Source organism: Vidua chalybeata, chromosome 11, assembly GCF_026979565.1.
Source record: "Vidua chalybeata isolate OUT-0048 chromosome 11, bVidCha1 merged haplotype, whole genome shotgun sequence".
NCBI classification, from domain to species: domain Eukaryota; kingdom Metazoa; phylum Chordata; class Aves; order Passeriformes; family Viduidae; genus Vidua; species Vidua chalybeata.
The window spans coordinates 7,010,113-7,035,011 of NC_071540.1; the positions used below are offsets into that span (position 1 = coordinate 7,010,113).

Genomic DNA, 24,899 nt, shown 5'->3' on the forward strand with positions numbered 1-24,899 from the left:
AAGAATGTACAGCACTTTCATCTCTCCAAATGAAGGGCTCTTTTAAAGTTCAAGATCATTATTTTTTCATTAGAATTGTGCATTTATAAAATTATAGTAATACCTCACAAAAATTTAAGATAATTGTGTGGTAATACCACACAAAAATTTAAGATAATTGGGGTATTGATTTACTTACAATACTTATTAGAGAATGAATGTAAATATTTAATTACATTTTAAATAGTTTTGGAATGTAGTCAAAATGCTTTTGCAAAATCTGGAAAATTTAATAAAGGTTGTATTATTTTTCAGCAAGCACCTGCAGCTTTGTACCTCTTCAGACTAGTAATAGTGATGTAAAAAACTTTCTTGGAATACACAAGGTATAATTACCATAGAAACCTTTCTTCCAAAGCTACAGGTAAAGAGAGATTTTTATTTTTTATGTAAAATGTAGAGGAAAAATATTAGAGTCTCACTGTGTATGTTGTAAGAGATTCCCCTTGAATTTGATCCTTTAGCTCTAAGGAATCTTAAAAGAACCTAAGGAATACCTGTTATGTCATGGCTGCACAAAATGTGGGTGTTAGTTTTCATTCCTTGGTACTGGGAGCTCAGTTTGTCCTCTGGAATCTCTCTTTTTCTTCATGTGTACGCATCAGGCTAGTGCTGATGCCAATGAAAGTTAAATTGTGGGTATCAAAGCAAATATACAAACATGGGTTTTGTGGCAGCTGGCAGAGTACCCGTGCTTCTCTGAACAAGATACATCCTCCTTCCAAAGACAAAAAGATTTTTCAGGATACTTAGTTTTGTTAACACAATGGTGGTTCCAGAACATCACAGTACGGTTGATTCCAGAATGTCACAGTATAATATTGTCTTCTCAGGTTCCTGTTTTCTGCACTGGTCTGTTTCCTACATGACTCCCATCAAAAGGAATGAAATCTCTCTGGTGTGTTGCCCTGCTGGAAAAGATGTTCCTTAGGCCCTGTGGCAGCCATGGCTTTTCTCCCTTTTTCTCCTAAATGCACTGACACAGCTTCAATGCACAGAAATCCTTTCAGGATTTCAGGTTTGTGGTGGCTGGCACTGCTTTGTCAAAGTGCACATTCACACAGGAACTTTCAGCCTGTGTGGTGGTGCTTCCCTCGGAACCAGCAGTTGTGTCCCCATCCCTGTGCCAGCAGGAGCACCCCTGTGGCCTTACAGGGCTCAGGAGACAGATTCTAGCTGGAACCTAACCCAGCATGTACCAGCCACTCCCGGGGTGGGAGAATTGAGGTCATCTTCCTCAGTCCTTGCATCTGCAGCTCTCCAGGCTGCTGGCAGAGGCAGTGCAAAATTACTTAAGGATCATGAAGATGCTTTTTGAATTTGTATTCCACACAGCCACAGCATCTTTGCCAGGTAAAGCAATGATCTGGTTTAGTCTTACAGTTCTTAGCCTGAGTAATGAATGTTATTTTATGTCCTCTGTATTGTGAAAAACACCATATTAAAGTAAAATAAATTCACTTAGGTACTAGTAATATCAGTCTGCTTAAATCAGTACATATGTTTGATCTTTGTGTATTTGGGACTGTTTTGTGTATGTTTCCATACAGCATTGCACAGAAGATGTAGTGAAGGCTGTCCCAACAGCTGTGCACTAATACAATTGTTACCAGCTTTGGAAGTTATTTTCAGTAAACCTATGAGCTTGAAAGGCTGACGTGCAGGCAATGAGCACTGGTGCTCTATTGCCACAAGAATAAAAATCTTCAGTCAGCTGAAAACTACAACAGATATACTGATACGGACTGTTCAGTGGTGATGGTTGTTTTCAAAAAAACTGTTGTCAAAAGTCAGATTCACCACTGTGAGTATAAGAATTTTGTGTATACCAGTGTGTTTCTTGAATTGCTTTCTACTTACTCACATCCTAAAAACTCAGAAGTGCCTAAAACTCAAATGAACTGAGTTTTCACCTGAATAAAAAGAGGGGGTAAGTGAGAACTTCCTCAGTGCTGTATGCAAGGTCTAAAGGCAGTAATGTTATACACAGTAGTTGTTTAAGACAGAAGCCTCAATGAGTTGGTGTAATACTCGTAATAATGCAGTGAATACTGTAGACAGCACTTGCACTGCCAGGATTTCATGTAGCACAGCACTGTGTAAGCAACACCAGCACTTATGGAAGGAACAGGTCATAATTTGGGTCTGTATTGTTACATATGAAAGGTAAGTGCAGAATTTAGGGAACAGAAGTAAAGGAGAGCTGATTTTCAAGCCTGAAAATGTGACTGATCACCAGCTCCATATCATTCTTTGTGCCAAAAGTATTTGTCTAGCAGCATTAAGCATCTGCTTGCCTGTTTCACACAGATGCTGTAAGTAGAATTTGACCTTTTGTTCAGCAAGTGTTTGAATATTTAACGTGAAAATATTAAGTTATCAGAAAGGCTGACTCTTTTTGGGAAGACTGTACAATTTTTATACAGCCCAAGTTGTTAAAGTACTTTGGAGCATGAACAACTTCAGAGCAGAACAAAGCAGCCAGTGCTAATGTGTAGAAACTCCAGAAGTAAATAACAGCTGTTCAAGAAGACTTCTATTAAATATGTATTAATTAACTTGAAGTGCATCACTTAAATATGTGAAGAGATTATCTTGTGTTAATTTACATTAAAACACACAGCACTTGTTAGCCTCATTACACCACCCTAAGTATATCCTAAGCTATCACCTCATCTTACACTGAGCGTTTTGTTGGGTGTTGATTGCTTTCGATTTGCCCTTTTAAAATGTCAGATAGTGGCCTCCATTTCTTGTTGGATCTCTTCTTTCTCTCAGGTTTTGCTCTTGCATAGTTACTGTTCTTACTTGTGTCTGTTCTGTGCTGAGCAGAAAGAAAAATAACAATAGGTTGTGAAAATATAATAGTAATTGCCCACCCAGACTTTCACAGGTGGATCCTGCTGTTAACCTATGAACCAGCAGAGAATGTAAGTGTCCATTTGTATAGGAAAATTATTTTATATGAAGATTCAGTATCACCTTTGGACCAGGAAAGATAAATAGTGAAATAGAGTCTCTTTAGTGAAATTATGGATAAATAAACGCAGGGCTCATAATAGTGGTCTAACTCAATGTATCAATCTTCATAGACTCTCATTCCATCCAGAAAACAAGTATTTAGGTGGACTTAAGTAAAAACCCATCTTTCTTTCTATTATGGTGCTGAAAATATATAAACTTAGTGTCATTTTAACAGCAGATCCAGCTGCTGGGCTGTTCTTTGATCCATTATTTTGACTCCACAGACTCCCTGATCATAAGTTGGAGTCCAGTTCTTGTTTCCCACACCTATCCCAGCACACTCCTCACTAGTGAGAGACTGAGGAATGTGAGAATTTGCAGGCAGGCCCTGGCAGAGCAGGAAGGGCAAATAAAAGCAAAATATTTGGCTTTAGCAGAATCTTCAAGTCCTCGACAAGTTGCTGCATTGCATGACTCTCCTGGGAGAAATGAGTGGGGCTGTTTGCTCTGCTTTCAGGTTGTTTGCAGCCCTTTCAGTTGAGACTCAATTTGCACCAAGGTTGTGTTTCCAAGATTGTCTTTGCTGCATTTGTGCTTAGGGTGACATTTTTTCCCTAAGTGAAAGCTGGCTTTGCAAGGTAATTATGGCAATATGGGAAGTGCTACCTGTAGAGAAATCCAGGCTTGGAATTCACAGCCCTTTGGTTCAAGAGCAGATTCAGGTGCATGTATCTTCAAAAAAAACCCCAAGAAACCCACAATGCTTTAAAGGTGACTTAAGTTAAACCTTCTCTACTTGCTTTGCCCCCATGTCCAGGCAGTGTTTGCTGTGCTGAGGAAGTTGAGTTTAGGAATAGAATTGACTGTGGCTTTTTTATTGTGCATTTTCAGTGCTTATCTCTGTGATTTAATGGATGTATTATTTTTCAGAAGGAGTGAAGAACTGGGCTGAGATGCCATGGTGTGTAGTAGAATTGACCACCCCTGCACTGAAGATGTTTTTCCTAATATCCAACCTAAACCTCCCCTGGTGTAGCCAAACTAAAAGGCCAGGTGGTCTCTAGTGAAATCTTGACAGTAGTAGATGCTTTTTCACCCTAATCTTTAAAAGCACAGAAAATCAAAGGTAGAAAAGAGTCTTTCTGCAATGCAAACAGGAAAGCTTTAACATGAGGGAAAAAAGTTGCAATTCACAACATAATCTGATTCTTTGCTTACAGTTAGAAGCTTTAGAAGTAGTAGAGCTAAGGAGAGCCTAAGATGTCTCTTGTTAAACACTTAAGGATAGGAAAATATGTGTAAGGGTAATTATCTTGATTAAAAAATTTGATCATCTTAAATAGGTATTTTTCAAGGTGCTAAAAAGGGAATTTTGCTGATTTGGGCTGAAACTACTAGTCTCTATGTTTAACTCCTCTCTTTCTTGTCACTCAAATTTTCGTTGTTTTATGAAGTAAATTCAGTGTCAGCCAGCAAATGTTAGTGTTTCATAATTTCTTTTTTAAAAGGATGTCACTCCTTTAAAAATGAGTGATGAATGAATGAGGAACATTCATGAATGGGACAGAGATGCTGTTTGGTGCATGGATTACTGGGTGTTTTATATATTAAAATGCAATTTCTCCCTCTGTCCTACCACCTGTGCAAAGGGAGATGGAATATTTAGTGTAGAGAGTAGGAACTGCTGAATTGGTGGGTATTTAGGACCTTTGTATTACTCAGTGAACAACATTAAGTGTAAAAAAAAATTACATATCTAAATTTGGCAAATCTGATATGAAACCAAGTGTTCAGGATAGTAGTTGAACTCAGAATTGTTTGAATTTGTGCCTGGTCACTGTGTTAGATGTGCTATGTCCTATTGCTTCAGAAAGAGGTCACAAAAGAGAGAACATTGAAATCATGCTTCATACAAATGCAGGAGGAATCCTAAATTCAGCAGTAAACAAAAATGAAAAGGAAGGCAGCACAATAAGGGCAAAAAAGATGCTTAAGTTTCCATAGTTCCTGCCTCATTGTTTATTCCAGCTTCCTGTTTTTTCAGGCTGCTTCTCAAGCCTTTCTTGTGCATATACACAGATTATAGTATGCACAAGAATAAGCTGAAGGCAGAAACTGACTTAATGAAGACATTCTTGTGAGAGAGAAAAGATTTTGTTGTCCACAGATGCGCAAAGAAAAACAGAAAAGCAGCTGCCCTTAGAAATGGAGTAAAAGTAGAGCTGAGTGCCACGTCATGATGCTTTACTCAAAATCTGGTGTGTTGAAAGTCTTTGAGAGCTTCTGTACTGTTGTGCAGAGATGTAACCAAGAGGTGGAACAAGAAGCTTCTGTAATTCCCATGTCTTAGATACTGTCCTGAGCAGTGCTGTCTCTTTGCCAGTTTTCAGATGGCAAATAAGGATAAAAGGAAATAGCTTTCATAACTCTGGTATGGATGACACAAGTTTTGTGTCAAAAACTTCTTTCCATAAGACTCTATTGAGTCATGTGCTGTCATCTTTCTCTTCAGAGGAGGATTCTGAAGGGCAGAGGTCCTCAGCTCACTAGTTCCCATCTCTGTAGGAAATAAGTTTGTCTTTTCTGAAACCTTTGAGGGCAGGGACAGTATAAATGTGGTGGAAAAAATGATGTGGCAAGTGGGTGGGGAGGTGAGGTGAAGTGGAGCTGAGATACAGCAATTAAGTGAAGGCTTGTGGTCACTTGGCCTGCAGAGTTAAGGAGCTAGGGATGTTGGTTAGCAACAATTAAATTTAAGGAATATCTGCACTACACCCACAAGGCTGGGTTGGCATCTGGGTGAATTGGGCTGGTTTATTCTACTCCTTGTGTTATTTGCTTATCAGCTGAAGCATTTATGAGAGCAAATGCAGCTGGTGGCATTTGGGCTGTGGAAATTACAGTTTGTAATATTCTTCTAACAGTAATTTGAGAGTTTAAAGAATTATATAATTAATATTTCAGTTATGCACTGAAAACCCTCAAGTTTTAGGAATTTTTTTTTGCACTACCTTTATCAAATAGCCAAAAATTCTATAAGATTCCTCTGAATCACTAACCATGGCTGCATCAGCATACCTGGTGAAATAGATCAGTGGTCCAGTCTGCTTTGACAACTCCTATGTAACCAAATATAGGAGAAAGAGAAGAGAAAATTTGTAGGGCTGGTAGTGGCTTGTATTTTTCAATAATTTATCAAGATTGGAGAGCACAGATTTCCTTTGGGAGATATTAGTTCTAAGGTTTACAAAGTGCCTCAGTTGTAAATACCCATAAAAATGACAATTTGGTAGGTCATATTTATTCTTAAGCGGGTCAAAGGACATTAGCGTATTCCTACTGTATAAATCTGTCACGTGCAGAATTTCTTTATGCTCCCAAATCACAAAAGCACCTCTTACAGTCAAGGAGAAAGCACCACATTATTGCCAATCAAGGACAACAAGCAAGAATATTGATCTCTACCCAATAACTTTTGCCCTGCTCACTAAGTTTTTATTACTGAAACTGGACACATTGAGGGATTGGATTTAATATATACATAGAGTGCTGATTTATTACAGGAGGAGAAATATGGTCTGGCCTTACTTCTGGCTCAGTATTTTAAGAGTTTTTTTATTCCTTGCATGGAAGCCTTTTCTACAGACAAAGTGTAACATTTCCAGCTAGCTCTGGATGTGCACAAATCTTCAGCTCGCAGAGGTACGTTGACTTATGGGTGCACAAGCATCCTGCCTTTGGTGGCCTTACAGTCATGAGTCTTGATTTTAGGAGTTTATATATGTGAAAGTCTGTATAGGGGGATTGTTACTTCAGAGACATCACTAAAGATAACCCTGGGGAGAGAAGAGGGGAGATTGAAGGGCACAAAAGGTCTGGGTGCTGCTTGCTGAGCCTGGTGTGAAGATGTGTTGGCTTTCTGCTCATCTGTGGAGCTGTGCATGTAAAACCCTTTGTATAGGGGCTGTTTAGCAGTCACAGGCACTGGAATGAAGCAGAGAGCCAGCATCCTGCATCTTGGTCTCCTGTTGGTGAAATTTCATATTTTGTGGTCATTTTTGGTTGATCACTGCAGAGGATTTGGCCTCTCCACAAATACAGCATCTTTGAACTCTGTCCACAGTGATAACCATGGCTTAAGGCAGAGGTAGGATTAATCAGCTGCTTTTTAGAAGGGAAGTGCATCTACAAAACTGAAGGGAGAGTTCTTCACCACAGAATTCTGGAACAGTGGACATTGGAAGGAGCACCTAGTCTGACCCACCAGCTCAAAGCACAGTCCACTGACTGTTGCTCAGTGAACAGGTTGCTCAGGATCTTGTCAAGTTTTCAATGCAAGGATGGTGTTTGGTGTTTCCACAACCTCTCTGGGTAACCTGTTCCAGTATTTCAGTGGTCAAGGATAAGCTACTGAGTTAAAAATACAAACCATATAAGTCAGCAGGACCAGATATCTGTTTATTTTGCATCCTAGAGAGCAGCCAACTCCCTGTGTAATTATAAGTCCTGCTGGCTTTTTACCTGTCTAGGCAAAAGATAGGAATTTTGATTGCTCTTTGGCCTTTCAAGAGTGGTCAGCCCTTTCACAGAATAAATGCATGCAGAAGTAGCTGATGGATTTGCTGCTCATGTTCATAATGCTGTGGAGAGAGCTGGAGAGGCCATACCCTACTCTCCATCATTTCCTGACGGAGCAGGCAGAGGGACACACGCTGAATTTCTCCAGACATGTCCTTCCCACACCAGACATTTTGTCAAGAGGTTATGTGCAAGGTTTATGTGTTTGTCAGGATTTCCAGATGTCAAGTAATCCCAGCACAGGAACAAATCCTAGCATGCCTGTAGAGCGAACCTGACACTCCCTGGAAGTGCCCCTGCACGTGGTGTGCACACTCCCACTGCATCTGATGTGGCTGGGGTCCTGTGCATGTACCCTCCTGTGGATTTCCACAGGCACAACAAATTGGATGTGACCCAGACATTTTGGATTAACTCTGCGTGTTCAGACCATCTGTGCAGCACATGTACCACTGGGCTGGTGATGCTTTGAGGGTTGGACAGAGCACACAGCTCCTGGGAATGCATTTCAGTGTAAGAAGAGTTCAGAACAGGATCCCAGCACAATCAGAAATCATGCTTTTTACGGGGAACCTCTAAGTAGAATTCTGCTATAGGAAGAAGCTGATTTTTTAGGTTCTTCAGCCTCCTGAGTTGTTACAGGTAATTGTGTAGTCAGCCTTACCCTGCCTTCAGGGTGCTTTCCTATGGCACAGATTTCAGAAGGATCTGAGAAGGCAGTAGCTTTTGATTTTGCATCTGTGTGTCTTAACTAGAATGTAATTTCTTCACCAATGGGAATTCAAACCAGAAAGGAGACCAAACAATGTGGAGTTGAGATGAAAATATGACCCAAGGTACGCATTGACTACTTCAAGTGTCAGGTGGAAATGCTGAGTTCTACCAGCTGCCTGTAAAATCACCTCTCAGAATCAAGCCTAGAATGAGAAAGTGACAATGACTTCCATGTCACCTTTTCAGGTAAATACAGAAAGCTGTAGTTGCCAAAGCAGTGATGAATCATGATTTCTTTCCATCCAAAGAGCCTTGGGCTTTTTCCTCATTCAAACATTTAACTTACTTGCAGGGCTGACAGAAAAGCAGTAGATTTTTTTTCCAAATATCCATTTGCCTTTCCATTTATCTACTTTGATCTAAAATATAGAACCTGATAGATGCCCTAGGTAAATCAAACATTTTCCGTCTGCCAAAATGGTTTTGCAAATGCTTATTTCATGCCATTACCATTTTTCTGTTTCTAGCAGTAAATCAAAAAGTATCAGCCATTCATCCACTTTAAAAGTAATGCCTTTCCTTAGCATAATTACACATACCCAGTGGAGATCTGTGTGCACAGTAAATCTATTCCTTTAAAAGGTTTCGCCTTAAGTACCACAGTGACATAAATTGGTGAAGCGCAAATTTATTTATTTAAAAGGTTTATTCTTTTAACTGATCGAGTAACTGTTACACATCCATTGTTTGGTTTGGGTGGAGAGGGCTTTTATTAATGTATCTGATTTAATTTTGCAGCAGATGTTTATGTAGAAAGGTCTCACTCCTTACAGGACTTGTAGCAATTGATATGCATGTGTAATTTATTCTCATTACAGGTTTATTCTTAACTGGTGTTCAGGGGGTCTTCACTGTATCTCTAGTAGATCCTTGAGAATTAAATAGTTTAACGGATGTAATGAGCAAACCTGAAAGAAGTACACGTAAAGCAGAATATGGATTTGGGTATTACCTCTCCAAATTTGCAAATAATGTAAGTATGGTATTAAAGGAGAGTGGGAAGTTGCCAAAAATAAATGTCTTCAAGTAATAAATGTTCGGGATGGTATTTTGGCAAAGCAAAGATTAAAAAAATGGATCTTTTCATCATTCTCATGTAAACTTGCTCATCTTTGTAAGTCATGCTTGTAGCTCTCAGGGGTGTCAAACCTAAAGCAGACAAGCCCAGCTGGTGGAAGCCTGGGAGTGAAATGATGAATTTTTTAGCAGATCTGAGTTTATTTTTAAGCTTTATAGAATTATGTTTCATTTCCCTGTGAGTGAAATTGTAGGAAGTAGCTTAGAAGAAAAACAAATTAAGAAACTTCACCAGAACAGCAAAAAATAGCAAAACACTGGACCCTAACTACAGTTGAGCACAACATATCCTGATTGCATTTGAAGTTGTGGCTACAGTTTAGTCCTGCAAATATTTACATACATGTTCAGTTTATTGCATATGAGAATTCTTGAATCAAGCAGTAAGTCTGAAGAGACAGCAGACTGCAGGTTACGTTATGGCATGGGGAACTGAACAAAATTTCTAGTGTGAATACATTTTCTGTGGCTATATTTTCCATGGTGCTGAATGTGGGAGTAGAATTCCAGGTGTCTGGATTTTGTTAGGCTAAGCAGTAAAAGAAATGTAGAAACATTTTGGGGGAGAGTTCATAGCAAGGTTTTGGGTCTGGAATCTTGTTTGGTTAGTGAAGATAATTTCATTAACACAATCAACATATTCAACCCTATGATTTCACACTATCCATTTTTGCTGGCATTACAGAATTGTCAACTCTTTCCTACAGTTAAAAAAGAAAAACTGCATTAGTATCCAAGGCAAGTCTGGGAAAATGCCATGGACCTGGGACGAGGAGATGCATATGATAGTTACAGATCCAGCAAGGGCTGGTTTTTGCAGGAAGTTTATTGCATGCAGCTACACATCCCATTAAGGTCACTTTTTTGAGATGTCATTTTAAGTGAACTTGGCTTTTTGAGGTCTTTTCTAGTACATGGAGTAGATCAGATGTTGCCAACCATCCTTTTTTCTCAGAGTTGATGGTGGTGTTGCCATATGGTTTTGCCTCTGATAGGAAGTGGATTAGTAAGTGACAAAGATGCCTCTTTATATCCCATGTCCTAGAATGTGCTCCTGGGAGTGCTGGGGACTGCAGCTGAAACAGCCTCCCCTCTGTTCTGCAGTTGGGAACCAAAGGAGCCACCTTAAAGGGTGAGAGAGTACCTCAGCTTCCAAACTGGCTCAATCTTTGTCTTCCCATGCTGTTTGCATCGATGCTAATCAATGTTAATTATGGTAGTGGGGCTTGTGATGTACTCATTATAAAAGCCATCCTATTCTGTGCTTATACAGTTTGTCACACAATAGAGCCCTGATTGGGGTTCCCTAGATGCTGCAAATAGCAATACAATTTGTTATAAGAATGAATATGTGGTTCATGGTATAAGACTACCAAACTCAGTTCATGGAGCTTGGAAGCATTGCTTGATAATCGTGTTTGCTGTTACCATTGACCGTGGCATTCTGGATATGTCTTGACAGCTGAGGTCTCAGGAGTAAACCAATTAAGTTTTTGTTACTGATTTAATAGGTGCTTCTTTTTCAATTTGCATTTGAGTCTGTGGGTTTTGGTGTGAATATATGCTTGAAGTTAGCTGTGCTTAAAAACTCTTCTGATTCAGCATCCTCACTGTGCTGGGTTCAGGATCCCACCACCACTCCCTGACTGCACTGGCAGCTGGTGGGTGCTGAAGGATGGGGACCAGGGTCTTTCTTTCCTAGGCTGAAGGTAAGAGGTACAAGAGTAGGAAGGTGCTTTGTCCCAGGTGCTGAGCAGCTGCTGGGTGTAATTTGTAAAAAGGGTGCCCAGCTCCTGCAGGGGCTGGAAGCCCAGAGCTGGCAGCTGATGCTTTCCTTCCTCCTGAAGCTGCAGCCTCCTCCTCTGTTACTAAGAGCTGACACCCAAGAGGTGCAGTCCCCTATGATGAATTTGGTTCAGTCCTACTGTTATCCTCACTGGAAATTTCAGCACCATTGTTTATATTAATTAATTTGTATAAATAACTGTGTTAATAATAATTAATTTGTATAAGTAACTTTAAATTTTTTATATATTAATTTGTATAAATAACTCACTCTGCACTACCTTTGTGAGTTTTGGTGGCTTATATAGACTCTTTTTTTCTTTCTTTTCAGAGAAAGTTTTCCACAGTGTTATTGCTTGTTACCTGGTTTGTTATGGAATATTGGCTCCAGTCTCATTTTTCAATTCCCACCAGACTACATGCTTGAATTTTAGTTACTTACATGCAGTTTAGGTGTGTGATTATCTGCCTGACTCTAGTTTTCTCCTAGAGTGCTGACCAAGCCTGTGTACGAAAATCTTTTCAAATGTTTAGATGTTACATTACCTCTCTTGAGTGGGTATGCTGTTTTAAGAGGAATTCAAGTCAGTGGAGAGCTGCTTCTGTGTTTGTAATTAATTTAAAATATTTATTATAGCAGCTAGATTTTTCCCTGCTAATGATGCTTTACTGAAATTTCATGATCTACAGCACACCCTAGTGATATCTGGAAATCATGAAGTTACACCCAGTCAATTTTATTTCCTTTGTGGTGAAGCATATCTTAGGACTTCAATAAGCAAAGTCCAGGAAACTAAATACCTAAATGCCTTTGTATACAAGATAGGAAGTTGGTTTATAAAGCGAAAACCAGCTAGTCCTCTGTGAAAAGAACATCTGTATAATGAGTTCATCTGGCTTGCAATCTATAATGTTTGACACGTTTAACAACATGGGGAAAAGCAGCCAAAGGTTATGTGAGAAGAGTGAGAAATATCTCTTGGGTTCCCTTTTAGACTGGAGAGAGAAACTAGATGTAAATAAAAGCATTTTATTGCCTTTTCCTCCATGTGGATGAAACGTGCAGGCAGATTTCACAGGTCAGAAGCACAAATGATCATTTACTCTCTTATAGCCAGAACATTAAAAATTATGCTAGGTATTAAATTCCTCCTTTTGCAGGATGTTAGGTCACTTGTGGTTTTTCAGGTGGTGGTACCTGTATTTAGTTTTGAGTGGCCATCAGGCTCCATATGATCCTGCAGAGCTTCCTAACTTTTTAGGTTATCATCCACTCAGTTTTAGGTTATCATCCACAGCTTTTCCTGGATTTCCATATTTCAGTAATTTATTTTCTTCTGATTTGTCTAAACACAGAGACTGTCGGGGGTTCTGAATTGGCTACTGTTGATCCCATGATGGGGTGAGAGGAGAAAGCAGGTTTGAGAAGGAATCTGACAAAGAATTAAGTAGTCAAGAAGGAAGGCAAATATTTATCAGAGGTGAAATCAAATAGGTGACGTGTGGATGACACTGAAAGAAAGTGAAAGCAATATGAGCTCCAGCTTGGCTCAGCTGCAAGATCTGATGCCATATCTCTGTTTCATGTACAGAGCATTCCTTGTCTATGTCAGGCAAAGCTGGATATGGGGTCCTGCTTTCTGGTTCTCTCACACATGAGAAATTTGTAATACTTTAGGGAGAGACAGGTTTCCTCTCAGACCTCTGCATTCCACTCTTGTCAGGTAATCCAAACAAAATACAATGAGTATTTTGTTTTATGTAAATAAAAACAAAAAGTTTGCGATAATTTATGGTATTTATTTAAATGACATGCAAATTACTTTGTGAAACTTAGGGGGGGGAAAGCAGCACAACTGAAACAGCACAATTGTTTCCGAGAACATTCATTTCAAATCCACATACAATATTTCATTCATGCTTAATTATTTCCCCAATGCTAGTCTAAGCATTACTGGTTTCCTTTGTCTTTTTGCTTTTGCATGCAGCGTGATTAGCAAAACTGCTTGTGCTCTACCAACTCCTGCACATATGGGGTTTAGCCTCATTGTTCAAGGGGTGGAGCAACAAGCAATAGGAACACTCATGCTGCCAAATTTGGCACACGTGAGCCCTCCAAAGTATACAGATACCACCCGTTTCATTTAAATCCCTGTCTATATTTTGCATTGCTACCATAATGGCAACTCCATTGTCTGGGTGTATTCTTTGAAGCAGCTTTTCTCCCATTGTTTGTGCACTGTAATCCTGGAGGTTTCTGTAGTCGTCGTGAGCAGCTTACGTGAAAGAAATCCTTTAGCTTGCAGTGAACCTGCTGGCAGAGGAACAGGCCATGACTAAAGCATGAGACCTGTGATCCTTCTGAAGAAAATCTCTTCAGTAGATTGCATAATTTCTTGTTTTCATGAGACCTGTCCTCAGGTTTGGACTCAGTGTTTCCTTTTGTCACCTCTGAGGCATGATAGGAGCAATGATGCTGGCTGTGGATGTGTACCCTTAACAACATTTTATACACATCTCAAATACTAGCAAAATTTAGGACAGTTGTTTATTCTAACTGCAGCAAAGTCTTGGCCTTTTATTCTTTCATGGTATTGATTGAATTGGCACATCCTGCTGTGAGTCTTTCCAACAGACTTGAAAACTTAATGCTTGTCTGCTTAGAGAAGAATAAAGAATTTCCTGGAACTTGCTGTAGAGAAAGAGCTGCCCAGTTCTTTCCCCTTCTAGCATTCAGTCACCTGGGCAGTGCCCTCTCCTCCTGTGGTGCATGCCTCTCATGATAGTGTATACACACACTGTTGTCCATAAAGCCATTCAGCATTAGCTGATCTTTACAAATTATGCCCTTTACTGGTTTTGCATGCACATAATTTTACTCCTGACACAGTCATTTGTGACATTTTTAAAGCAGTGGTTCCCAAGATTAGGGCTGCAGAATGTCAGCAAAAGGTCCCTTTGTAATTTGCGAAGTTTCGAGTTCATTTTGTTTCCAAAGTCTAGTTCACATTAGAGGACAATATAAATGTTATATAAACAATGCCCTACTCTTCATTTAGCTTAGTTCTTCAGAGAACCCTGTTGCAGCCATGTAGGCATTATGTGATCCCACAGGGTGACACCTTTGTGCTTGCATGTGACACTGAGGGATGACCCAGGAGACAGTATTGAAATCTGCTAAACTGTGAGTCTGAAAATCCCATTTTAACTTATTTGAGCATTTGCAGTGACTTCTGAAAGCTTCCAATCTGGTCCATCATTGCAGAGAGTAATTCAAATTCACCTTTTCATCTTGCCTCCAACTTACAATGATAAAAGAAAATCAGGTAATGTAATCTGTACAAGCTGGCCTCTTTCACTCCACTGCCCTCCTGCCTGCAACTTTGCTTCCTGCCTGCCACATTATCAGAACTCAAGTCCAGGAATGCTGGGGAGAATGATTCTGTGTTCCTTTGGAAAACTGGGGCTCTCATTCAGCACCTCTGGAGTAAGTGTAAGGTTGGAATTGAAGTCAGCCAAGGACCCTTGGCTCTGGTGGGACTGAAATCAGCTTCTTTGGGCTTACAGCATGTCTCCAAAGTAATGTGTATTGGGGGCCAGAATTACACACAGCTGGACACTTACTGTTCTCAGACTCCGGAAGCACCAGTGCACATCTCTCACACCACTGAGCAGTACCAAGCATGGAAATGTACTGCTGATGTTATTCGAGACACCCTCAAATGTCATCCATCCTTGATATTCAAATATCAAGGAACAAATATAAGGAACAAATATTTTGTTCCTTAACTGAATGTACAATAGGCATTTTAGATCGGATTTTGACATTTGTCTACTTTATGTGTGTCCTTTAATTAGTGTTTTGACAAAAGCCCAGGTGCACTATTTTAGACACACTCTGCAAAAGAGTGGCTGTAGGAGATGGGGATTTTTTTTAGCTCTTCCCTGGGAATCTTTCTAGCTCCTCTTTGGTATTTTGTGTAGCTATTTTTTAACCAGGTTTTTATTTCCACATCAGTGTTCGTCTGTGCTATAACCTATAAACATGTAAGCTAATTTCAGGACACTGACTTTACAGATTGCTGTAGCTTTTTTCTGAAAAGGTCACAAAATGACTATACCAGTAAACACAATTAGTGAATTAGGTTGCTGAGAAAGTAAAAAAATAGCATAGATGACTACTGTAAAAGAGGTTAAAAGAGCAGGAGATAAGTTATTCCATTTGTAGGTAAGAGCATGCCTAAAGTACCTTTAACAGCTTGGATAATGCTAGCTAGCAATGCATGCTCTGTTCCAAAGCACCAGCCTATATTTTTGGATCATCTTTCAAGACTGTGATGATATAAGGCAATTAATAGTGTTTTGTGACCTTCTGCACCAGTAGTCCATCTTTTTGGCATTGAAACTGATTTTGCCCAACTTGGCATTTTATCACCTAGGAGTGCATGGGGAGATCAAAGAGACACCTTTTACAGCAGCAGTGGAATGATTTAGTTCTGTCACACTGTTCTTCAAATTCACTATTTCTTACGAGCTGATGAGGCAAACCTCTTCTTTGCTTAATATCACATAAGGTACGTTGGAAGGCTGTGAAGAGGCAGATGTTCTATAGCTTCACTTCATACGCAAAAACCTGTTATTCTTTATTTGCATTCAATTAGAAGTCAGACCCTGATGAATATCTAGTGTAGGGAATGGGGAAGAGATTTGCCATCAAGCATATGCTTTGCTTGTAGTAGATCTGAGTAACCTGTGTCTTCCTGCAGTGATTTGGTCATTTCTACTGTATTATTTACACCTTCCAGCTCAAGGGTAAAGAGTGTTAATAGGTGACAACTGGAGTTATGTTCCTGCTTTTAAAAATGTTGCTTTTTCTCATTCCTTTTAAAAAGCCATTCTGCAGTTGCAAATTTCCCTAAGTAGCTCTGTTTAAGGATTTAAGTGGTGTAGCATTACTTCCATATTAATTTTCTTTTTTGATACAGTTGTGCCTTGTTTGATCCTGTGAAGGCTCGCCATTCTCCTGGCAATCCTGAGTATAATATAAGGAGCTCAGAAGTTATAAAATTGTTGTGTTGTCAAGAAGGGAAGGTTCAAATGATCACTGTAATATGAAGCAGAAGTGGCAGACTCTTCCAGAACAGCTGCTGTGATTGCTGTGACCCTGTAAGAGCACACATACCAGGGTATTAGAGTACCTAGGGAGAGATGGAAGTTGTCTGGAGCCCGATCAGAGACGGGGATAAGCAAAGCAGCTTTTCATCACTGCAGCACAGGATTTTCCAGCCTTTTGGGGGGGAAAACAAGAGGAATCTCATACCCTCCTAAATTGGGATGTGATTAGAAACTTGCTTTGTTACATCCTTCATCCTTTTTCTTCTCTGCGGCCCATTCCCACCACATGTTCTGAAGAACACATGATATTTCTTCCTTTTTCCTCTTTTGTCTTTGCTTTGAACTAACATTGTAAATTAAACCATCCTCACCCATATCCAAGCAATGCATTAACACAAAAGGAAAACCTTGAGAGTATTTTTAGGTGCTTTGCAAACTTAGACAAACAGTTCAATATTACTTCACACACACCTCAAGTTTGGAATTGTTCTTTGTATTGCCATTGTGATAAAAAATTTCAGGACTGTAAGAAAAAAAAAAGGTGCAACTAGGTTAAATGATGACACTCATTCTGTCACATACAGTTGCCTAATCCTCATGTTTTCTCTGGGATTCTCTAGCATGGAACAAAATGTAGAGAAACAACCTTTTTTCTGTGGAACAGATTAAGTGTCTCATTTTGAAAAAAAATGTATCTGTCAGGGTTTCCTGTGAAGGTAATAGGTGTGTCAGATAATTGGATCAGGTATGTCTGGACTGTTTCTCCAGACTAAGCCTGCTTCTGATGAGCATTTTCTCAAGATGTACTAAAGGACAGGCTGAAAGCCAGAATGAATCATTGTTTTGGTAGCAACAGCCCCTCTGCAGCTGAAATAATTTGTGGTGCCCCTTGGCCTATCTCTTAGTATGTCAAAAGCTGTGCAGACATGAGGCTGAGGACACAATGAAGGGGCTTGCAGTCATTTTAGGTTCTGCTGTATGTTATCTGCCAAGTGGCTCTTCAAACCAGAATGCCAGTGCACCAGTGCTGTGGTTGATTTCTGATGCCTGCTTTTGACACATAATGAGGATTTTTGGGGGTAAAAGGGAATGTGGTTTTTATCTTGATTTTTAGGAGCATAAAGATCCTAGTAACTTGAAGAGGAAAAATATATAAAACATCCTGATACAGGAAATGAAATAGTGAATCAATGCTGATAAAAGGGATGGGGGCAGAGCAATGACATCTAGTATTTATTAAGAGCCCAGCTCACTGCAGTGAGTAGGGAATCATAGAATGGGTCAGGTTGGAATGGAACACAGTGGCCCCACCTCCCTGTTCAAATAGGGGCCATCCCAGAGCACATGACCCAGGACTGTGTCCAGGATTGTTTTGGAATGTCCCCAGTGAGGAAGACTCCACACTCTCTGTGGGCTGCCTGTTCAGTGTTCGGTCACTGCACAGGAAGGCTCTTCCTTGTGTTCAAGTGGAACTTCCTGGCCATCAGTTCCTGCCTGTTCCTCTTGTTCCATTGCTGCACCCCACGGAGCAGAGCTTGGTCCATGCTCTGACACCTCCCTTTGGACACTGACAGACAGGGATGAGGTCTCTTCTCTAGGCTGAGCAGGCCTAATTCCCTCAGCCTGTCCTCTAAGAGATGCTCCAGTCCCTAAATAGAGAGAGAATCCAGTGAGATTATTGACAGGATCAGATGTGCAGCAGGACTGCCTTGAGCTGCTCTCACTCCACCAGCTCCTAGAATTAAAAAGCACACGAACGTCTGTACCCGGAGCAAAGCTGTCCCTGCATGTGTTCAGGAGGCCCTTCCCGAGGGGCAGGCGCGGAGCTGCGGGTTCCCAGATCCATGAGAGGAGCTGCGGGCACTCCCGAGCTGCGGCTGCCGCCAGATGGAGCCGCCGGGCAGCGGCACCTGGGCGCGGAAAAGCCCGAAACAGCGCCGGGATCCAGCCCGAGCCCACCGAGTGAGGGCTGGGCTGGTACACGGGCATCGGTGAGTGCTCACCCAGGAGAGGAACAGGCTGATTCCATCAGATCCTGGCTGGGAACCGAGGACACAGTCGTATCTTAACCCAGCGGATGCAAGAATCAGATTCCTGTTAACCAGATTCCTGTAAAGAACCAGACTTCTGTAAAGAACTAGATTCCCTTAAAGAACCAGATTCCCTCAAAGAACCAGATTCCCATAAAAAAACAGATTCCCTCGAAGAACCAGATTTCTGTAAAGAACTAGATTCCTGTAAAGAAGCAGATTCCCTCAAAGAACCAGATTCCTGTAAACCAGATTCCTGTAAAGAACCAGGTTTCAGTAAAGAACCAGATTCCCGTAAACCAGATTCCCATAAAGAACCAGGTTTCAGTAAAGAACCAGATTCCCATAAAGAACCAGATCCCCTCAAAGAAGCAGATTTCCGCTGACTGCAGCTGAGTCAGCGTTTGCGTAAGAGTGTAGTGCCATTGCAACAGCATGCACAGCGTTAAAGGATATATACCCTACACAGTTATCTTACATTCTGATCTTAGTAATTTCTATCATACTCAAAAACAGACCTAGTAAATACCTACTGATGTAGCCCTAATAACCTGTGTGTATTTTTAACTGGAGTAGTGAAGTAATGATTCCATTTGGCATAGTGATAAAAATTCCCTCCTTTGATGGTTGACAGACTTCATTACTTCTAATTTTGCCCCTTGGAAAGCTGCATGCAGCTGGAATTTGGGGTGTTACTTTTTAAAACGTACATGGCATTTCGGCTCTTTGCTCATTTTAGGAATCACATTTGTGTTTTACATCCAAATCGTAAAAATCAAGAGCATCAGTAGACCTGTAACATTTTGAGTTGTTACACAGAGAGTTATTTTATGTGATCATATAAAGCATGGGGAGGTTAAGAAATCCCCAGTGCAGCTGCAGGAAAGGGACAAGAATTGTGAGTTATATTTCTCCTTCATTTTCTCATCCTGCATTTTCAATTTCTGAACAAGGACCTGACGGGAGATGGTTTATCTTAAATCAGAAATGAAATCATAATGAAGGCTTTGTTTACAAAGCCAAAACCCTCTGTTATTAAACCATTCTTGAGAAAATGGCAGCATTTTTAACATTTGACTAACTTTTCTAAGACTGTACTGGTATTAGGAGCCAGTGTGGTATTTCAGAAGCCATACGTGACACAGCGCTTTTAATGCTCATTTGATTGCTCCTGATGCTCTATTAGACTAGCACACTGCATTTTACTGAGCTGGTGGCTGAAACAAACCTGGATGACAAACATGCAAAAATATTCTGAGATTAAATTCTCAGAGTAGGGCTAGGCATGTCCTAACGCTGTTCTGTGGCAGACAGCCCCTTTCCTCCTCCTTTATCCCAGAGGATGGGACTGGGATGTTTGTTCCACAACCATGTTCTAAAATCATGGCATCAGAGAATGGTTTGGCTTATAAGGAGACCTTGAGGAACATCTTGTTCCAACCCCCTGCCATGGGCAGAGACACCTTCCACGATCCCAGGCTGCTCCAAGCCCCATCCAACCTGGCCTTGGACACTTCCAGGATGGGGCAACCACAATGCCTGTCCTTCCCTATTCCAATGCCTCACCACAATCCAAGAATTCTTCCTAATGAAAGCAATGAGAGGGAGGTGTCTTTACAAACAGTGAGCCTGATGGTAGAGTAAGCCAGATACTGATAGGTGAAAGAAGCAATGAAGGGAACCAAAAATTCCAGAGGAATTCCACTAATTGACACAGACTGCTGCTTACCCAAGGATGTGATAAATTCCTGGACTTACAGAAAAAGAGCAGGATACACATTAGAAGAGGCTCTGTATTAGGTGAGTTGGGAAGTCTGTACCTCTCAAGTACTTCAGCCACTGGGGAAAGAGAGGGGGAAATGCAGCCAGGAAATTAGGATAGAAAGGAGGCTGCATCCCACCGCAATTTGAGAGACCTCATGGGAAATACTTCATGGCCTCTCCCTTTATTCCAATAAAGCTACAGAACTTTATTTACCCCTCTGTCTCCTTTCTGGACATTAACCATGAATTAATTTCCTGACACTAATCTCTAATCTAAACCTACTCTCTGTCAGTGTGAACCCATTCCCCCTTGTCCTGTCACTACATGCTCTAATAAACAGCCTTGCCGCATCTTTCCGCTAAGCTCCCTTCAGGCACTGGAAAGCCACAGTGAGTCACCCCAAGGCTCCTCTTCTCCAGGCTGAACAATCCCAGCTCTCCCAGCCCTTCCTCGCAGGCGGGGCGCTCCATCGCTCCGACCACCCCGCTGCCTGCTCTGGGCCCGGCTCAGCGTGTGACGGCCCGCACAGAGGCCGTGTCCAGCCGCGCTGATCCCGGCCGCGCTCCCGGCCCCGGGGGCGGGCGGAGGCGGCGGCACACGGCGGCGGAGCAGGCGCGGAGGGCCCAGGCCGCGGCGGAGAGCGCGGGCCCCGCCGCCCAGGCCCGGCGCTCCGCGGCCGGCACAGCTGAGGGCGGGCCGGGCCCCTCCTCCGCCGCCACGGCTGTTTCCTGCGCGGCCGGCGGAGAGCCGGGCGCTGCCGGCGCAGGTAGGCGGGGGAGAGAGGGAGGAGGGAAGGAAGGGCGCGGCGGAGGTGGCTGTGTCCGTGAGGGCCCCGCGCCCCGGGCAGCGCCGTCGGCCCGCGGGGTTCGCGGGTGCGGCCGCCGGGGCCGCGCTGCCCCGGGGAGGGAGCGCGGGGGAGCCGCCCCAGCGCCTGCGGCCGGGCCGGACCGGGACCTGGGGCCGTGGTTCGGTGCGGCGCTAATGCCCCTAAAGACCTTCAGGCCCCACGGAACTCCCCTTCCGCTGCACAGAATCCCCGAGTCATTATGGTGGGAAGGGAGCTCTGAGAGCATCCAGCCCAACCCTCCTGCCCAGGCAGGGCCACCCCGAGCAGGTGACACAGGAGCGCGTCTAGGTGGGTTTTCAGTGAGCATCTCATTCCTCATTTCTCCAAGTCACACTGCGGCTGGAGCAATGGTTCAGCGACAGCAAAACTGAAATTGACAGGGAAATAAATAAAGAAATAGCTATAGTGTAATTAAATTTCGGCTATTTCAAAGGATTTATAATTACATTTTGTGCTCAACCTATTTTAGTCATAACATTTTTAATAAATTTTAAAGTATTCAGAACATGTTGATTAATGAGATTAAGTTTTATGATTTTGCAATGAGTCAGGGAAAACATCTTTAATTTTCAGGCTTTGTTCAGGTTTTGAAGGTATCACCACCGTGTGCTGTGCTAACTACCTCTACAGGGGAACAGCTCTGCTGTCAGCTCATTTCTCTTTCTTACCTGAAAGTCTCATTATTGGCTTCAGTATCAGCTAGTTGATGAAAGCGACCAGTAACTTTTTTGAATACAGCCTTCAAAATGGAGAAACTGGCTAGGAAATGAGGGGAAAATTCCCTTTTAGTTTATAATTAGAAGGACAATGAATGAGGTCTATAAAAATTCAAGGGCAGAAGGAGTTATGGCCAGTCTTTGACAGATGCTTTGTGATTTAGCAGACCAGGTAAGCTGGGTATCCTAAGTGCCTAGACAGGTTAGATGCCAAATTTCCTTTTATCTCAGTGGAATGAGATAATTCCTATTGAATATTTACCTGTCTTTTTAGGCATCTAAGAACCTTGTAAAACCAGCTTCTAGGTCTCTAGAAGTAGTTTGCTCATCTAAAGAGTAAATTTGTTACCTCTTGTGCTAAATAAACCAATTAGGTGCTTTGATTATATTACACGCTTTGATAAATACAGAAAAGAAGAGCAATGCTCTCAAGGCCTGAGTCCTTAAAAAACAATATTAAAATGCTCTTTTGAATTCAGGTTGTCTAGCAAATAGAAGAGTTTCTTACCATCTCTTCATATAGTTGAAACTAAAAGAAATCTGAGTAAATATATAGTCAGTAACATATTATTACAGTAAATATTTGTAGATATAATGAATGCTCATGGTTAGGAAAGAAGAGTACGAAATGCTGGGGTGAGAATGGTGGTAAGCATATTTTAACTGTTATGCCACAAAGCAGGAGTAAACCCTTTCTGAGCAAAATAAAAGAAAATTGCAGAGGCAGAACAGGTTCAAAATTAGTATATTGACTGGCTGCTGATGCCAATCACGATTTATGTCAGACAGACCATCTGCTGTGCAGGTTTCAAGTACTAGACCAGGCTCTAAAGGTAGGATTTTCAGAAAGTGATGGTTTAGGAGCCAGCTGCTGCTCATGCTGACAGGATGTGTATGGACCAGTGATGAGATAGTCCTCCTTTGCAGATGGACTCAGTATCTTGAGTCCCTGTCTGTCCACCTGCTGTTATTGAAATAATTGATGGATTTCCAGCCTGTTCAATCAATCAGGTGATGTCTTCTTGCACATATTTGTGAAGTTGTGTTCTTTAGTCTGTCTCAGTGTGTGAGTACCTTGTGTTTGGATTTTCTCCAGTGCTGTTCTCATATTTCTTCTAAAAGGTTGCAGTTCATAGAGAGCTGTCACTGTACAGTTGAGACAGAAGAAATTGTCACCTCACATTCCTGTTCATCACCATATGGTGTCCACCATGATAGGGACAGCCACAGGTAGGACACATCTCTGTATCTCCCCAGGTGGGTTTGGAATGTGCTGTGTGGGTGGGATTTTGTGCTATGTGCCTGCAAGTGGCAGAGATGTTCCCTCAGTTTCTCAGGGAGAAGCTGTAAGGAGCAGTGAGGACAGCTCGCTGGTGGGGCAGGCTGGGTGCTGGTGAGAATGTCTCCTGTGTGGGCATTTGGGAAGAGGCTCATTTTTCTCTAAGTGGGATAGTGAGTGCAGGGATTGAAGGGCTTTTGCTTGTCTGAAGCCATCATTTGGTGAAGGGGGGCAGTAGGGTGATGAGATGGGAATGTTCACCTGGGAACAGCTGAAATGAGGTTCACACCATTGAATTACCTGGGAACCCTTTTCTATTATTCCTATTAGTAGCACTTTCAGTGAGTTGGGTACGATACTCTTGTTTTAATTCTTTCTATGGCATTTTTCTTCTTAGGAAAACCTGCTGGTTGTAGGTTCAAAGTTGAGATGTTGTAACATGTTTCCTTTGGATAGGGAGAGCAGGAGCATTGCTCACTTTGTTCCCCTGTCCTTGGGGTGAAAGAGAGGCAGGGAGCATCAACTGAAGCACAGAATCTTAAGACTTGGGATCAATATTTGAGGAGACCACAAAGACACAAGGAAAGCAGCCATCAAACTGCAATAAAACAAAAACATTGCACAACAAAGTTTCGGTTCTCAGCAACTTCATGTTCTGGAACTCTTGGGATTGGTTTGTTTATTGAGGTGCTGAAGATTTTTGGTACCATGTGACATCAGTAGGAGCTGTGGGGACTTGGCACTTTTGAAAGCTGCACACAGTTTTATGGATGTTGATATTTCTATCCCTTTATTAGAACAAATCCAGTATTTTACAATCTTGATGTTTCCTAATGTCTGGGTGATTTCAGTAGGGAGCAATTTGTTAGTAGAATCAAATTGCACATTAAGTTACTTGTCAGTTACAACATCAGAGTTTATAAATATTTTTGGCTATCGTGTGATTGTACCTCTAACACACAAAGTTTACAGCTCCTTCTGTGCTGTTCTGGGGTTGGAGCCTTGCTCCTTTGTAGCACACTGGCATTTTGCAACAGGCCTGTCTTCCTCTTCTGCTTGCTTGTGATTCTGATCAGTAGGCTGATGTCAGCTGCAGCTTTGTGCTCCACATTCTTGTAGTTGGCTTCTTACAGACCTCACCAGTGTGTGAGGTGTTAGAGGTTTGCAGCTGCAGAGCTTTATAAGCCTTTTGTTTGATTTCCTGACTGAGCTGGCTGGCTGCTGACAGTTATTTAGGTGTTTTTTGGTAGGGGCTGCTTACCCTAATAGCAGGTTAAAGGCTTCTGTGGTGTCTCTGTGCTGCAATTGTTAGTGTATTGTCAAAATATCCTTTAATGGCCTGTGGTGTGTGGTTGAATAAATACCTGCTCACTGAAAATTGCCTGATTGATCATCTTGATTCTTGATTGAATTTTTTCAAGGAATTCATAATTCTGTGTGGCAAATGTAGGAATCTGGGATTACTTTACACGTTAGGTCATGGTGTATATTTCAGTGGCTCCCACTAGTGCTCTGTATGTACAGTTTTAAAAAAAACCCTTGTATGTGCTGTGCTTCAGGTACTGTGTTCACTAATGTTCTCTGCAGCACTTAAATTATAGTGAATATGACAAGAGATCTTAGACCTGTAAGAGTTTAGAGAAAATGAGTGTTCCTTGTGAAGTCTTTGAGAGTTTTGAGTGTGGTGCTCAAATCCAGAAATAAGCCAGACCCACTCTGCTATGCCAAGAACCTTTTTCAGTCAAGCCAAAAAGCCCAAATAAATGTTAATTTTGTGAGTGGAAATTTCCTTTGGGGGAGTTGTGGGAGGAATGAAATGGTCAGTAATTTAGTACGGAAAAACTACTTTCTGTTTCTTGAGTCCCAGTAAGTTTCTGCTTTATCTTGAGGCTCAAGTTCCAAATTTGCTTGTCACAGATTTGTACACCAC

The 24,899-nt window shown here is 41.6% G+C and overlaps 1 protein-coding gene across 6 annotated transcripts in view; it reads left to right on the forward strand.

Annotated features, from left to right (window-relative positions):
• C11H19orf12 (chromosome 11 C19orf12 homolog) overlaps positions 1 to 24,899 on the forward strand; it is a 30,427-nt gene that overhangs the window by 591 nt on the left and 4,937 nt on the right. Inside the window, exons 1-2 of one of the 6 annotated variants that reach the window (XM_053952871.1) lie at positions 20,806 to 20,893; positions 22,813 to 22,920. In XM_053952871.1, the coding sequence (XP_053808846.1) occupies positions 22,890 to 22,920 (31 nt within the window). In that variant the 5' untranslated portion in view covers positions 20,806 to 20,893; positions 22,813 to 22,889. Of the gene's footprint in view, positions 1 to 294; positions 404 to 20,557; positions 20,894 to 21,047; positions 21,263 to 22,798; positions 22,921 to 24,899 lie in introns of those variants that run through there. The other 5 variants (XM_053952872.1, XM_053952875.1, XM_053952876.1 and 2 more) reach the window with 5 other exon arrangements.